The sequence below is a fragment of the Trachypithecus francoisi genome, unplaced genomic scaffold (assembly GCF_009764315.1).
Source record: "Trachypithecus francoisi isolate TF-2019V2 unplaced genomic scaffold, Tfra_2.0 Lachesis_group17, whole genome shotgun sequence".
NCBI lineage: Eukaryota > Metazoa > Chordata > Mammalia > Primates > Cercopithecidae > Trachypithecus > Trachypithecus francoisi.
Window position 1 is genome coordinate 517,260 of NW_022681462.1, and position 15,131 is coordinate 532,390.

A 15,131-nucleotide genomic window follows, 5' to 3' on the forward strand; every position below is an offset into this window, starting at 1 on the left:
CTTCCCTTGGGCTTTGTTTCCTGGGACAAGTCGGGGCATTTTGTGGGACTGGGGAAGAAGAGAGCAAATACACACGCATACGCCAAAAAGATACTCCCGGGCTTGGGAAAAGACAACCTGTCTGGTCCCCTTGTTTATCACATAAAGGAGGGAGAAAGCAAGAGATGGCAAGGGACATTCAAGCCTCAATGATTATATTTATAGACCAGCTAAGGGTTTGCAGCCTCCTCTCCGTCTTCTGGCTCTAGGACACAGCTGTGTTGTGGGGCTGAGAAGTCTCAGCACAGGCTCCTTCTCACAGTTCTAGCTACAGATGAACTGCCGGATGAACTGTTCTAGTTTTTGCTGATTCTCCCGGCTGGCAAAAGTAGGGGACAGGTGGAGCCTGGGGCCTGCAGGGCTCGGCATCTGCTGCAGAACCTGGGCCATGGAAGATGGGCCATGAGTACCCTCAGCACAGAGACTGTGTCCACCGGGCCCAGGGCCAAGCCTGTCCCCCAGAAACCTGCCGCGAGACCTCTGGCCCCTTCGACCTCAGTGTTTGTGCAAAAGCTGCCTCAAAGCAGCCCTAATACCCCACCTAGAAGGATGAACCAGTGATTTGGGAGACCAAGAGGCAGGAAACCATCCCATCTTCTCCAACCCATCACCACGTCTGTTGCTGGAAGACACCAAGTAAATCCCAGGGTCTTAATGAGACACCATCAGGCCAGCCCTGTGGGGTGATGGGCACATAGCTGGGTTTCCCTGAGCCACGCTATCGGGGTGGGAACAGGGGGACAGAAGATGGTGACACAGGCTCCTCTCACCCCTAGGTCTCTGAAGGTCCAGATAGCACTGATGGCGAGCTTTGGGTCCGCACACTCTGGAGAGGAGAGAGAGGTGAAGGCTCTAAGTAGGGAGGACAGGGAGCCACTGGGCACAGGATTCTCTCCTCCTGTGTAAAGCAGCAGCCCAGGGAGGGATAGAGCTCAGACTGGACAGAAGACCCTCTGAACTCTGCAGCGCTCCTTCTAGAGTTGGGTTGTCACTGTCCGGCAGGGGGCAGCAACCACCAGCAAACACCCCTGCTCCAGGCGCCTGGGCTGACGGGCTGGGACTCACCAAAGATCCCTTCTTCCTGGGCGGTGGCCTGGAGGAACTGGAACAGCTGCTCTGTGTAGCCGGACTCTGCAGAAAAGAGAAGACCTAGACCTGGCGCCCTACACCGACAGCCTGCCTCGAGGACTGCAAGGGAACAAGGGCCTCACCAGTATCGGGCAGCTGGCCCTGGTGGAGGAAGGCGGCAGCCTGTGCAAAGGCCTTGAGCAGTGGGCTGAGCAGGCGGCAGAGGAAGAGAAAGAAGTCTGGGCAGTGTGACTGCTGGCTGAGCTGGGGGGGACAGGCCGGGGTGAGCGCAGCTCCCCATCACCTCCCTACCACCTCCCTCCAGGGGCGGCTTCTTGAAACACACCCTGAAGTACCGGCCCTCAGCCTCTTCAAAGTCATCACTGTCACTATCAGTAAAGTCCCCACTCGGTTTCCACAGCAGCTTCCTGCTCAGTCGCTGTCGCCCTGTGTCACAGGCTGACCGGGAGCCTGGGGTCTAGGGGCCATGGAGCCATAGTTCTCTGACAGGCTGGCCAGGGATCAACCGTATACCCCCAGACCAGGTACATGCTGGTGAATCCAGTAAAAGCAGACCCAGAGACCCAAGAGGATGGCCAGAGCCATGCCACAGCACCTGCTGGGCCAACTTGCAGAGTGGGAGGAAGTGAACTCCCACCCTCAAGGGCAGTGGCCGTGTCGCCAAGAAATGTAGGGAGCACGAGGTGTGCCGAGAACCTCAGAGGCACACATGTCCAGTGCCATCCAGAGACAGACACAGAACCGTGGCATAGGTGGCCATTCCCAAGGCACAGGGAGCAGAGGTGTGAGCTAGGCTTCCCCGCTGCAAGGCCGGGGCAGTCCACCCCCACAGCACACACAGGGCAGAGGAGGAGCCTGGGGCAGCTGGCACTCAGAGTGTGCGGCTGGAGGATGCCAGGCCCAAGGGAAGGGTCTTGTCTCCAGCTGCCCTGCCTACCTCCTCAGCGACCAGGAGTCCGCACTGGATGAGCCGGTCCAGCACCTCCTGACAGTAGCAGTAGGAAGACTGGCAGGGCTGGGGAGAAAAAGGCACCCATATGGCCTCAGGCAAGCCAGGCACATGGTCAGGGGCCTAGCCAAAGGCCAGGCAAGGCCAGACCTACCACCCAGGAGGTTTCAGAGGTAGGGCTTGGGCAGGGATGGGCCATTCCTGCCACCAAGAGGGGAAGGCCTAGGAGCAAGTGGGCCGTAGGGGAGGCCTGACCTTTAGCAGCAGCAGGTCTTGCGGCAGCAGGTGCATCAGCAGCAGGATCTGGCGGTACAGCTCATTCTGGCTCAGCAGTAATACGCTCTGCAGCTCCCAGGGCCCCTGGGGCGGCACTCTGCCTGCCAGCAGCCCCCGCACTGCACAGGCTGGGGGAGGTGGGTCCATTATGAGGATGGAGCTGTTCCTTTCACCGCTGCACACACATCCCACCTACCCTGTGCACCTCAAGACTCACCACCCACAGCCTCGCTCAGGAAGACAGGCAGCAGCTCAGCACTCAGCCGTGCCAGCTGCGTGAGGCCTGGGCCAGGCCGCAGCACAACCAGCAAGTCGCCCTGGCGGATGCGCAGCAGGGCCACGTGCGCCCGCAGCAGGCTCAGAGAGTGCTTCAGCAGGCTCCGCAGCTGCCCAGAGAAGCCTACATCAAAGCCACGCAATAGTATCTCCTCTGTCAGCCAGGAGAATTCCCCCAGGAGCTGTGACAGGAACACGCCCTGGGTGGGCAGAGCAGGCCTGAGCAGGAGAGCCACACCCCACCCCCCGCCCAGGTCCCCACCACGTGGCACCCGCTACCTTCTGGTGCTTGAAGAGCAGCAGTGTCGCCATGATGGCGGTGCTCATCACCGCAGCGCTCCCCACACTGGCTGGAGTGGGGCGGGGTGGGGGGTGGAGATGCTGGTCAGGGCTTGAGGCCCAGCAGCCTGGTCCCTCCATTATCTGGCAAGTCTTCCTGGCCACACATCCCAACTCCACCCCAGGGATGAGGAATGTACGCCCAGAGCAGTGGCTTTTATCACACAGGCTGAGAGCCAGGCCAGGAGCTGGGGGCCTTTCCCTAGATCTCGTCCTGGGGCCCACACACCAACCCACAGCTTCTACTACAGAGGGCCACTGGAGAAGATACTGATGGATCTCTCTAAAAGGGCCCTCTGCGCAGGCGCTGTGCTAAACCCCTTACACGTATCATTCCATTCAGTTCACACCATCCCCATCTAAGCTAAGGAGACTCCACTCAGAAGGCAGGGCTGGGTGTGGCCTTTGGGAAGCAACTGCAGCCTCCTGGCCTCAGGCCACCATCTTTGTGCGTGCACTTAGCTGCTCCCTCATGCCAGCCCTGGGTGCCCTGCTCCTCCTGTAGGAGGAGGGTTCCATTCTTCTTCAGCTGTCCCTGAGGTACCATAGAGGGTCTCACGTGCAGACACTCACTTGGAATGGAGAACCCTGGTGACTGGCTGACCCAGAGAGAGGGGACGATTCAGGGACCCGCCCCCAAAGGCCCAGATCTGGTTCACCCTCACCACTCAGGACATGACAGCTCAGTCTCCTGACCAGGAGCTGGTCCTCTTCCTTGAGGGCCAGGAGAGGCCCAGTTATGGGGGTCCACTCCTGCTCCTTCTCAGTGTCTGGGACAGCAGTACTGAGATAGAGACACAGATTACAGAATGAAGGGACCAAACACAAAAACAGCTGTGGGAAAGCCGAGCTTTCTAAAAGGTGAGGGGGTTTCCCCCTCCCAGCCCCAGGACAGAGGATGGCTTCTATAACCCCCAGTCCCGTCCACGCCTCTGTGCCATATTCTCACACTCAGACTGTTGGAAAGGTGAGTGCCTGGAACTATCCGAGATGACCCCAGGATATGTGGTGAGGGAGGGCTGCTAGTGTGTGTATACTAGGGGGATACAGAAGCTGGTGCTGAAGGGCTGCCTGCCTTGCCCCTGAGACCGCACGATCCCATGCCCCTACCATTGGCCCAGCACGATGGGCTGCAGTAGCTGCTCCAGGGTCTGCCGGCCGCCCCAGCAGCTTCTGGCACTGACGATGTATTCCTGCCCAGGACAAGGCTCTTAGGTGGCCTGCGCTGGACTACCAGGAAACTTGCACACAGCCCATTGGAAGTAGGCAAAGCTATCCCTGCAGTGGCTTCGAAGGCCAGACTGCCAAGATGCCTAGGACAGCCCCCTTAGGTACTCCCAGCCTTCCCCAGCTGACTCCATACCTGCAGGGAGAAGGGCTGAGCTAGGTGCACCCGGGAGCAGATCCGGCGGCTGCAGCCCCAGTGGCTCCACAGGCTACGTAGCACAGCCAGAGCTCCTGTCCGCAGCCCCAGGGGGGCCGAGGCCTGCAAGGAGGGAGAGGATTACTATAGTTGCCAGGGGCACTGCTCTTGGGTAGACATCAGGGCTGCCCACCCATCCTGGTCTCCAGAGGTAAACTCTGGTCCCAGCACGCTCAGTTTTATCTCAGGCCCAAACTGGTGCATGACCTTGTCCCAAGCTCCTCTTTTCTTATCCATGACACAGGAAAAATCCCTCCCTATCAAGGTCTTCAGAGGATGAAATGAGATGATGGTAATGGCCTTGGCAGGTGCTGCTGGATGATTCCTTTGTACCCCCAGCAGCCCCAAGAGGGACTCAGCCACAGGACACAATATTGTGCCTCCTGTCTGGAGCTGGTGTCCACCCAGGGGCCCAAGGGCTGGAAGGTCTCACGTTCTCACATTGTATATGTCACACAGTGCATCCGGAACCAGGTCATAGGTGACGGCCACTGGTACCAGCAGAGCATCTGGGACGATGCCCACCTGGACTGCCTGCACCACAAACCCCAGCCAAGCCTGGCCCAGGGCTGACAGCCGTGGCCCTGGGGACTCAGGAGGTTCCTCCAGGAAGATGAGCAGGGGCTGTCCACTAACCAGCAGCTGCTCTATGACCTGGAATAGGAGGGGACAGTGGGTGTTAAGGCCAGAGCAGAAACAGACCCCTGTCCTCTTAGCCTGGCCCATATGTAACCACTGGGGGCACTCACCGCCTGGACCACAGCCCTTGCAAGGAGCCCCTCAGAGCTGTCCAGGGAGAGGTTGGCCTCTGGGGGCAGGAAAAGCCCCCCAAGCTTCCTCAGGAGAACTCTGTGGGACACAGGGCAGAGCCTGATAAGGAAAGGGGCTCTGGAGATGAGAATGAATAAGGGGCTAGTGAGAGTCTCAGCTCCCCCACGGCCAGCCTGTATCCTACTTGAATACCCTGAGGTGAAGCCATGGCCCTACGCCCTGTGGTTGACCCCTCCATCTAAGCCCCACAGGCTAGACTGCTGTATGGTTCGGATGAGAGAGGCCACGAAGAGGGCTTTAGCAGGGAGCTGCTGCCAACACACCCCAATACGCACCACGCCCCAGCCTGTGGCTTCTCCTACATATGTCTAGAGGCAAAAGCTTTTTACCTGAGGGCAGGGGAGCAGGCACGGGAGTCCCAGGCCACACGGAGCACACCCAGGCCCTGGGAGAGCAGCATAAAGGGCAGCAGGATCCCGTCCAGGAGGGTTTTGTGAGTAGAGAGGAGGACAAGCGGCGAGCCCTGCTCCGGGGAGAGCCAGACAGAAGTGCCAACCTGCCCCACCCTGAGGACACAGGCAGCCAAAGACCCAGGGCAGCCCGAGGGAGGGAGGGTCCAGCTGAGAGTTCTTCCTCTGAGCACATTTCCCAAAAGCAAAGGAGCCTTTAGACAACTTTTAAGGTAACTGCACTGACGCACTGACGCAATGGTTGTTAAGACCATGATGGAAAGACGTTAGAGGAAGCCCCATGGGAGCAGGGCCGTGAGACATAAAGGGAAGGTCGGCAAAGAGCAGGGGATTTTTCCCACCAGCTGATGGGGACTGGACTGCTGTATGGCTGGGAGCAGAGAGGTCAGGAAGCAGGACCAGATGGGGGCTGCTCCTGACTTATGGGTTTGGCCCAGCCTCTGCTCTTCTGCTCCCACCATCCCCATCCCAATGGAGGGCGGGCCTTACTGCCTGGGCGGCCTTCTGGACCATCTTCATCTGACCCTTGTGGAGCTGCACATTCAGGAAGAGGCAGTTCAGGAACCGCAGCAGCACCCAGCTGAACAGCCTGGAGAGGGACACCAGGCCTGAGGTGCGGCATGGAGTGACGCTCAGCCCGGGGCACTTGGAGGGCCGCCCAGCGCTCCTCTAAGGCAGGCCCCACCACTGTCCTCATTTTACAGAAGAGGAAAGTGAGGCTCAGGGAAGCTACAGAAGTGCTTCACGGTAGCGAACACTAAGAAGTAGCGGTGCTGGGACTGGAAGTTCTGACACCACAGTTCATGCCCACCAGATGCTGCTACTCTCCCACGACCTCATGGTGCAGCTGCCTCACATTAGAATCAGGGCATCTGCCTCCATTTACCCTAAAGGAGACTAGAGGACCAAGCCTCTCTCCAGGCAGAACCCAGCCTGTTCTTGGCAAACTGCCAGGAAAGATCAAATAAAAACGAAGGATTAGTGATAGAAGAAGGAAAGGAGACAACTGCAGGGGCAAAATCCCTGGTGGGCAGGCGCGTGGGGTTGTCCATCCAGCCCAACAGGAGGACCAGATCTATTTATTTTTTAAGACAGAGTCTTGCTCTGTTGCTCAGGCTGGAGCGCAATAGCACGAACTTGGCTCACTATAACCTCTGCCTCCTGGGCTCAAGCGATCCTCCCACCTCAGCCTCTCAAGTAGATGGGACCATAGGCACGCACCACTGTACCCAACTAATTTTTTGGAGAGACAAGTTTGCCCAGGCTTGTCTATGTTGCCCAGGCTGGTCTTGAACTCTTGGATGATCCACCCTGCTCGGCCTCCCAAAGTGCTGGGATTACAGGCATGAGCCACTGCACCGGTGTAGGACCAGCTTTGATTTAGGACAGACACATAGCTGTAGTAGCAGGGAAATGTGGCAGATAAGCAGCAAGTCCCCATGTGATGGCTTTTATCTTGCTGTGAAGCATGAGATGCGGCATCAGTTGACACTGGATAAATCTAAGAAGGAGCAGGCTAGATGGGAGCTCTGGAGGGTGCCATGTCTCCCTGTGACATTTGCACTTAGCAAGGAAACCAGTCCACTGGTGTGTGTTTCTCTAGCAATGCTGGGCTGCTGAGGTGCAAAGAGAAGGCAGACAGTCGGGGGTCCTGCCCATGACTCCCTCACAAGAGCATTACTCGCATCCTGAGCCTGCAATCTCAGCTAGGCTCGGAGGGAAGGCAACACAGACAGGGAGGCTAATGGCTGATGTCAAGGGACATCAACGGATCACCTTGATGATCAAGGGACTAGAAATCTTAACAAAGTCAAGGAATTGTCACAGTGGAGGGCTGGCCAAGGTCACCAACAACCTCTACTTTCTGTCCTTGCTCAGTTGGCCACACAGCACATTCAAGACAGCTGAGCTTGACACATGCTGCCTCGAGCCCTCCTGCACTCAGGGACTCATTCATCTCCTTGGCTTTAAACACCATCTGTATGCTAAAGCTTCACAGTGTCTCTGGCCCTAACCTGTCTTCTGAGCTCCAACCTCCTATATGCAACTGCCTCCTCAGTGTCTCCACAAGCATGTCAAGTACCCAAACTCTCTGTCCAGATTACCTTTCTGGGCCAACTCACTTCTCCCAAAGCCTGTTCTCTGTACATACCACCAGAAAGTAGGCTAGAAATGGGGCTGTCCTGTAACTTCTCCAATTTCCCTCACTACCCTTGCTCCCACCGTCCAATCCATCAGTGAGTCCTGTTAATGTCACCTCGATCTCTCAATCCACTTTTCAACCTCTACTGTCCACCATCATCTCGCACCTGGACTAATAAAACAGCCTTCCAGATGCCTTTCTAGTCTCCACTCTTGACCCTAATCCACGATGTCGTCACTTCCCACTTAAAACCTTGCAGCTGCTTTTCACTGCACTTGGAGATCCAGTCCAAACTTGCACAGCCTTACATGATTTGATCCCTTCTGCCTCTCGATTTCACCTCCCACAGCTCTAGAACCCTCACTTGCTGGCTTCCAACCACGTCAGCTTCTTGAGCAAACCTAGTCCCTCTCCTGCCCAAGATCAAAACTCAGGCTATTCCCTCTAGCAAGACTGTTCCCCTCATTCTTGTACCCCCAAGGCTGGCTCCTTTTCCTCCTCTTGGCTCTGGCTTAAACAGTCTCTTTGTCCCGTTACTGGTATTCTGTCTCAGCCCTGTTCCTTCCTCCTTGCAGCCACGTGTATCTCTGTTTACCCCTCCATTTCCCTGGAACAGTGCACTGCATGTAACAGAAGCTCAGACCTGCGCCGGGGAATGTGGGGATGGGAGGCGGTGGTGAAGGCAGGCTGCAGCCCACTCTGGTAAACACTATCCAGCTCCCTAGGGGGAGAGTTCAGCACTTCCCCACGCCCAGCCAACACCCACTCTCCAGAAGGACACAGTCCCCAGCCCAAGGATGAGTGCCCCTCAGCACAGTTACCTGACCAGGAAGGGACGGGGTGAGGCCTGGATGTGACCCAGGATGCGCTGTACCTCTTTCTTCACAAGGTCAGGAGCCTGGCCTTCGCCAGCGCCTCCTGGGACCCTCCCTGAGAGGAGGTTCTGCACCCTGTGAGGGGGTTGGGAGGAGTGATATGAGGCTGCTGCAGGGAACGGCCTCCAATCTTCACCCTTCTCCTTAAGGAAGGGTCCCAGGCAAAGCTCACCCTCTAGAAGCCTTGCCCCAGCCAGCCCTCTCAACTACCCCTACCTACTGTCATTGTCATCCCATTCAGGATCCCAGAAATGCCAGCCAGACCTCACTCCCTGCCTCCTCACCCGGTGCTTTCCACGATCTTCTGTGGGGCATCCTGGCAGGGGGGGATGTGCTGCTCCAGGGACCACAGGAAATAGCAGAGCCTCCGAACCAGCCAGCCCCGAAACCTGGGCACAGCTCCCAGAGCAGGAGGGAAGATCGTTCAGAGAGGGCCCACCTCCACCAGGGCTCACAGAGGGCTATTCCATCAGAAAGGGACCACACCCCAGACCCATGTCCCAGGAACACCTGAGCAGGAAGAGGAACTGCCTGTCCATCTGTGCCCCATTCCCACCCCTCACCCTGCTGCGTGGGGGACAGGTTCACAGCCTGAAACACGGTGGGCAACCCACACACGCTCACAGAAGGAACCGCAGGAGAGCTCCAAGTCTGCCCCTCCCTGCAGGCTTGTGGAACAGAGGACAGGGCCCTTCTTTTTCTATCAGAGGAAGAAAATGGCACCAAAACGCAGGGCCCCAGCAGCCCTGCACCCAAGGGGCCCTGTCCCCAATCCTGCTCCAGTCTGTAGCGCTGACTACCTGGTGTTCTCCTCCTTCACCAGGATCACACTGCAGAAGCCTAGGTCCGTTATGCTTCTGTGGAAGAGGGACTCCTGCCAGAGAGGCGGAGAGACAGCATGTCTTGGGGGACCTTTGCAAACTGGCAAAGAAACGCCCCTGTGCTGCCCGTCTGGTCTCTGCCTGGCAGCCTGCCAAGTCTTCCAGGAGAAAACATGACAGCGCAGTATTTCCCGAAAGGCGTTTGACCCCAGATCCTAGGCTGGCTCAGGAAAAGGGGCCCATGCTCAAAACTGAAGTGCTGTATCCTGTACAGAATCACCCTTTTACAGGTGGCATACAAAGTCTCCAGGAAGTTATCTTCTCAACAGCAGAGAACAGGCAACCCGGGTCTTCACGAGAAATCTGGGCCCCCTCACCACCATCACATGGCACGGACCGAAAAAGAGGTCTTCAAGCATGAGCTGAGTGCTGGGGAAGTCTGAGTCGGTGGTGTCCCCAAAACTGAACAAGAAAACTCACGCGGGCATGATGAGACCCCAGCCCCCTGGGCACACCGTACCACACTGAGGCCTCTCTGCACTTCTCCCACCCAACTCTCCCAGGCCTGGGAACAAGCCACAGCTCAACCACACAACCAATCCCAGTGCACCCCTTCCCCTGCAAGACAGAGGCAGAGGCATGGGGCAGGGAAGAGCCAAGCTTGGAAGGGCACAAAGGAAGCAGCTTCCCAGAGCTTCAGCTCCCAGAACCAAGCTTCCTGGTCAGGGCCTGGCCCGACCATCACTCACCCAGCTCTTGGGGGTGCAGGTCTGGCAACAGCGACCCACAAAGGGGCGATACTTCCCCAGGAATGGGGTGACAGCCTCCAGCTTCATCCCAAAGCCTGAGGACCACAGGCTAGTCTGGAAAGGAAAATGAGGAGAGATGAGAGGACTCAAAGTCCTTGGCAGGGGAGAGGGAAAGATGGAGCGACAGAGGCTCTAGAAGTAAGGGGCACAGCAGAAGGGTGGCAGAGCAGAGGGGATTTGAGGAATGGGACGAGCCACACTACCTCTCGGCCACTGGGGCTACTCCTTGGCTGAGTCTGGCATCTGCCTTCCAACATGGTGGCCATGAGAGCCTAGAAGAACCACGAACCAGTCACCTCTGCCACTCTCCTTCTCCCCACAGAAACCTGAGCCAGGGAAAGGTACAGGGATGGAGCCATAAGAATCTGAGCCATAATCCAGGGACTCCTGAAGTAACTGCAACCCCCTCCCCCTCCCATCACAGGACAGACAGACATCACTTAGGCCATCAGCGGTAAGGAGAACCTAGGCTGGAAACTAGGGGCTGGCTCAGATCAAGGCCCTGCCCCACACCCAACTGGTCCCACCAAGGAGCCAGCTGTTCTCAAAAAGTCTCACAGTAGCCAGGTCAGGGCCCTCCTCAGGCCAACATGTTGTCTTACCATGCACACCCACCCTGCCATCTCCTAGCACAGATGAGGGCTGTACCGGAGATGCTGATCCTTTCTGTGCGGAGGGAAAGAATAAGGGCTGGATTGAAAAGATGGAGGCACGAGACTGCCAAGGAGGAAGAAGACTATTGCCATGAGGCCACCAGGTCCTTCTCAGCTGCCCTTCCCCTCCCCACCAGGAGACAGCCCTGTAACCACCCAAACATATGGGAATGTGGGCTGGCTAATAGAAGAGGGACAACTGGGGGTCAGAACACAGAGGCCTACACGCAAGAATGAGCATCTAGTTGAGGACAAGAAAGACTTTTCCACAATTACTCCCTTCTCACATTAACATTCTCCACAGAAGACGCCACTTGTATCTCCTCAGCCCCTCCATCCCACCACAATATTTCCCTCAACTAATAAATATCTATGTTCCTTCAAACAGCACTGAACGCTTCCTGGCTCAAAAATTGGGGCCTAGAAGCCCCTCTTCCCTATTTCCCAGCATGACCGTGATGAACAGGCTGCTCTAATCATGTTTTCCCATCCCCACCACACTGTAATCAGGCCCATCTGGGAGCCTCTCCCTTTCCAGCCACCCACCCAATTCTGCCCAGGGTTCTAAGTCCACGATGCTTCTGGAACACCCTCTAAGCCCTCCCTCTCCTCCTTGGGTTCCCCAACCCAAGTCTGCCGGACAAAGAGCCATTCGAAGCCCTCCTCCAGGACTACGGTTTCATCTCCCTACGTGGTTGGAGTGTCCTGAGGGCAGGGGCTCATCTCTGTATGTCCAGCAGTCTGCCCTGCGTGGAAGAGGGAACCAGGCAGAGCCAGCTGACCCACGGTAACTTCCTCCCAAAAATTCTCCAGGCACCTTCCTCCTTTCCCCAGTCAGCTCAGTTTCCTGACATGAAGCCACTCAATAATGGGATCAGGATCCTGCAGTGCCTGGGGTCTGGGGGGCCACGGGAGGCTCATCCCAAAGGCACTCCGTATCTTGACAATGTTCGCATAGCCCCGTTCACAGACACATGCTACAGCAAGGCTACAAGCCGAGGCCTGTGGTGAGTCCTGCCTGCTCTGCAAGGGATATCTGTCCCTTAGCCGAAGACCACCCCCAATCCCCATATCCAACCCCATTAGGTCTGTGCTAGCTCTACGGAAGCAGAGTCAAAGTTAGGGCAAGTTACTCCCATCTGCCAATTACCTCAACGACACAGCTCAGGACTCCTACAGCAGAGGATGTAAACTGGCACCTCGAGAGTAAATTCAACTCATATATATATACATATATATATATATGCAGACACACACATATTTCTTTGACTATACAACGTGCTGAGACCTTATGAAGTAAAACCAACGTTTAACAGCAGAGGGCTTGTTATACATACATTTTTTAAAAATCAAGGTTTCCAGTCGCGGTTGTAATGGAAAAAGCTGAGCTTTGGCATCAGAGCACACACCCCACAGGGCCCAGCTGGCCGCCGCTGTCCCTGCAGCCCGACCGCAGGAGCCCTCCCGTCTGCCTCCACCTTGATTCTCATCGACGCCTGAGTCCGTCCACATCTGCGCGTTCAGCCCTTGATCAAGGGTCAAACTCTAAACCTGCCCGCTTTGGGAATGTTTGTGCCCTACAGAGAGCCGCGAGAGAACTCCACCTTCCCCGCCCTGCTCCACCACGGCCTCCCACAGCGCCGGCGCCCCACAGCCCCGCCCGGCGCCCCTCAGGCCTCAGCTCCCTCGCCAGACCCGTGGCAGGCGCTCCCTGACCTACTCCCAGATACGCGAAGGGCACCTGCCCCACGTCAGGTCCTGGACGCCCCCTCTGGATGGAGGAGGACCGGGTGCCCCAGACGAGGCAAAGCGGGGCTCTCCAGCGCCGCCCCCAACACCACACCCCGCAGGGGCTCATTCCTGCCACAGGCCCCGCATTCCCGCCACAGGCCCCGCATGGCCGGCGCTCCCGGCCCTTCAACTTCCGCCCAGTCCCCAACAGGCCGCGCAGACCAGGCTCTTGAAGCAGTAAGGCCCCTGGATGATCCCAGTCCGCGTCTGACCTGACCTCGCCAGGGAGCGGCCACCGCGCCTCTCACCTCACACCAGCCGCCAACTCCCGCCAAAGCAGCAGCTCCACTAGGCGGGCCGGAAGGCGTGGACTGCCCAGGGGAAGGCGCGCACCGCCCACCTCCGCGCGTCTGGCTAAAAGGCAGTCCCGAGAACCAATTGGGATGCGCGTTGGTCCAGAAGCCCCGCCCTGCGCCCCGTGCTCCGCGCCGCTCGTCGGGGACGTGTGACCTGTGCTCCGTGGGTGGCCTGCTGGCTTCTCCCGTCTCTGTGCTCGGTGGGTGGTCTGCTCGCTTCCCGGGTCTCTGTGCTCCGTGGGTGGTCTGCTCGCTTCCCGGGTCTCTGTGCTCGGTGGGTGGTCTGCTCGCTTCCCGGGTCTCTGTGCTCCGTGGGTGGTCTGCTCGCTTCCTGGGTCTCCGTGCTGGGTGGGTGGCCTGCTCGCTTCTCCAGCCGGCCCTGGCCCGCGGTGTGAGGGGATTGCTGCAGGCGGCCGCGAGGCCCTGAGTGCCCGAGCTTCAAGCAGGGACTCAGGCCAGATTCTGATTAAACAGGCTATCCCAGGGCTCAGTCACCCCAAACTGGGGTTCAGGCGCTAGCAAAATTCCGATTTGAGGACGATTAGAAAGGAGAGAAGGTCGTCAAGAGACAGCTGCAGTCGTGAAAAACAAGTCTAGGCCTCCCCAGGGTCATTTCCTTTGGTAATGGGAAGCCTAGACCAGTCGGGAACCTCCCGCAGCCGCGAGGTGCCGAGGTTTCAGCTGGGCCTGTGGCCAGTGCGTTCATTCGTGTGGTTATTTGATTAAGACCCGACTCCTGTCTCGGCCCTAAGCTCCGCGTGAACAAAGACCTTATGGGTTCATTCATGTTGTAACCAGCACCCAGCAGGAGACCAGCCAGTGGGAGGCAAGCAGTATAGAACAGATGAACGTGGGAACGACTGTGCTCTGTTCCTGCCCCCATGGAATGAGTCCACCTGACATGCCAGAGGATTCCACAGTTCCAGAGCATGTGACACACATGTGCCAGAGAGAAGCCACACATGAGCCTGGCGGGGCCCAAGAGAGCACACGTGTTCATATCCGTCCTTCTTCTCTGACTCACCAGCCCTGATGTGACTCCCACAGCCTGCCCCTGCAGGATGTAGCCTTTCTCTCCCTTTGTGCCATTTCGTGTCCGTCCAGGCTGTGTGTGCACCCACTCACCTCCACTGGGATTTGCAACGTCTTCCCGGTACCTGCAGAATCCATTTTGTACCCGATCTTACCTTTCTTTTGTATCACGGTGCCCTGTGCACATCGAGATCCTGAGACTGAAGCTGAAAAACGAAAACTATAGACCTTCATTTCGAAGTTGTATAAGTTGCCTCCTAAGAGTGCAGACTTGAATTTACCGAGGGCTGACGCCCCTTAGTTCTGGGAACACCATCTGTACAGGCAGCTGAGTTTTGCAGTTGTGGACACGTCCCCACCTCTTAAGGAGTTCTCATGCTGAGAAGTACCCCCAAGGCAGAGACTTTAGACTAGAAGTTTGCATGGATTGAGTGTAGAGACGAGCCCCGCATCTCAGAGTTCAGCTCTCAGACGTGCTGCTTCTTTGGAAGAAATGTATTTTGTTGTGGTGGTGGTGGTGGTGGTTTGCTGCAATTTGGACGTTTGAAAAGAAGCATCCCTCTCAGACCTGGATTGGGCCACCAAGGACTGAGTGTGCTCTTTCTCCTTCAATGCAGCAAGACCTGTAGGCCAGCTGCCATACACACTGATTGTGATTGACCCTACCCTGAGAGAAACAAACTGATTTGAGCTGAGCCCTGCCCAAACTGGACTGGACTTGGTGAGCCCCATCCTGGACTCATGCCAGAACGCATTACCCAGAAGGTCCAGACACACGTAACTGACTGCCTACGCCCAGAGGGACAAAGGCCCTCCCTATGGCTGGGGACAGGTGTTCCCTGAAGGCACGGACAGGCCTTTCTCCTGTACATCCCCTGGAGAAAAGGACTTGGGCTGGCATTAGAATGAGCAGAGGGGCTCTCGCTCATCTGTCCGTGGAACACCGGAGGGCTGGGAAGAGGAGATGTGATGTTGAATTCTAGGTGTCAGCTTGGCTGGGATACCCGGATCCCCAGAGAGCTGGTAAGGCATTATTTCTTCGTATATCTGTGAAGGTGTTTCTGGAAGAGATTGGCATT

The 15,131-nt window shown here is 57.2% G+C and overlaps 2 protein-coding genes across 3 annotated transcripts in view; one reads left to right on the forward strand and one right to left on the reverse strand.

Moving 5' to 3' along the window:
• Positions 1-1,530, forward strand: part of LOC117099577 (fumarylacetoacetate hydrolase domain-containing protein 2A-like) — a 43,194-nt gene extending 41,664 nt beyond the window's left edge. Inside the window, exon 9 of the transcript XR_004443893.1 lies at positions 816-1,530. The gene's annotated coding sequence lies outside the window, so the exon portion shown is untranslated. The remainder of the gene's footprint in view (positions 1-815) is intronic.
• On the reverse strand, positions 94-13,082 carry GPAT2 (glycerol-3-phosphate acyltransferase 2, mitochondrial). Of its 2 annotated transcripts, XM_033238829.1 has the most exons (22): positions 12,973-13,082; positions 10,484-10,606; positions 10,221-10,334; positions 9,451-9,524; positions 8,935-9,039; positions 8,597-8,725; positions 6,122-6,221; positions 5,552-5,685; positions 5,141-5,240; positions 4,833-5,045; positions 4,332-4,454; positions 4,079-4,161; positions 3,634-3,752; positions 2,909-2,979; positions 2,571-2,829; positions 2,333-2,481; positions 2,066-2,143; positions 1,454-1,585; positions 1,251-1,371; positions 1,105-1,170; positions 810-865; positions 94-420 (listed from the first exon to the last, which is right to left on the reverse strand). In XM_033238829.1, the coding sequence occupies exons 2-22, from the start codon at positions 10,544-10,546 to the stop codon at positions 304-306; spliced, it is 2,406 nt and encodes an 801-aa protein (XP_033094720.1). In that variant the 5' UTR covers positions 10,547-10,606; positions 12,973-13,082; the 3' UTR covers positions 94-303. The 2 variants fall into 2 exon arrangements, with proteins under 2 accessions (XP_033094720.1, XP_033094721.1); XM_033238830.1 differs by lacking the exons at positions 1,251-1,371; positions 1,454-1,585 and having other exon boundaries at positions 346-420.
• Between the last annotated feature and the right edge of the window lie 2,049 nt (positions 13,083-15,131).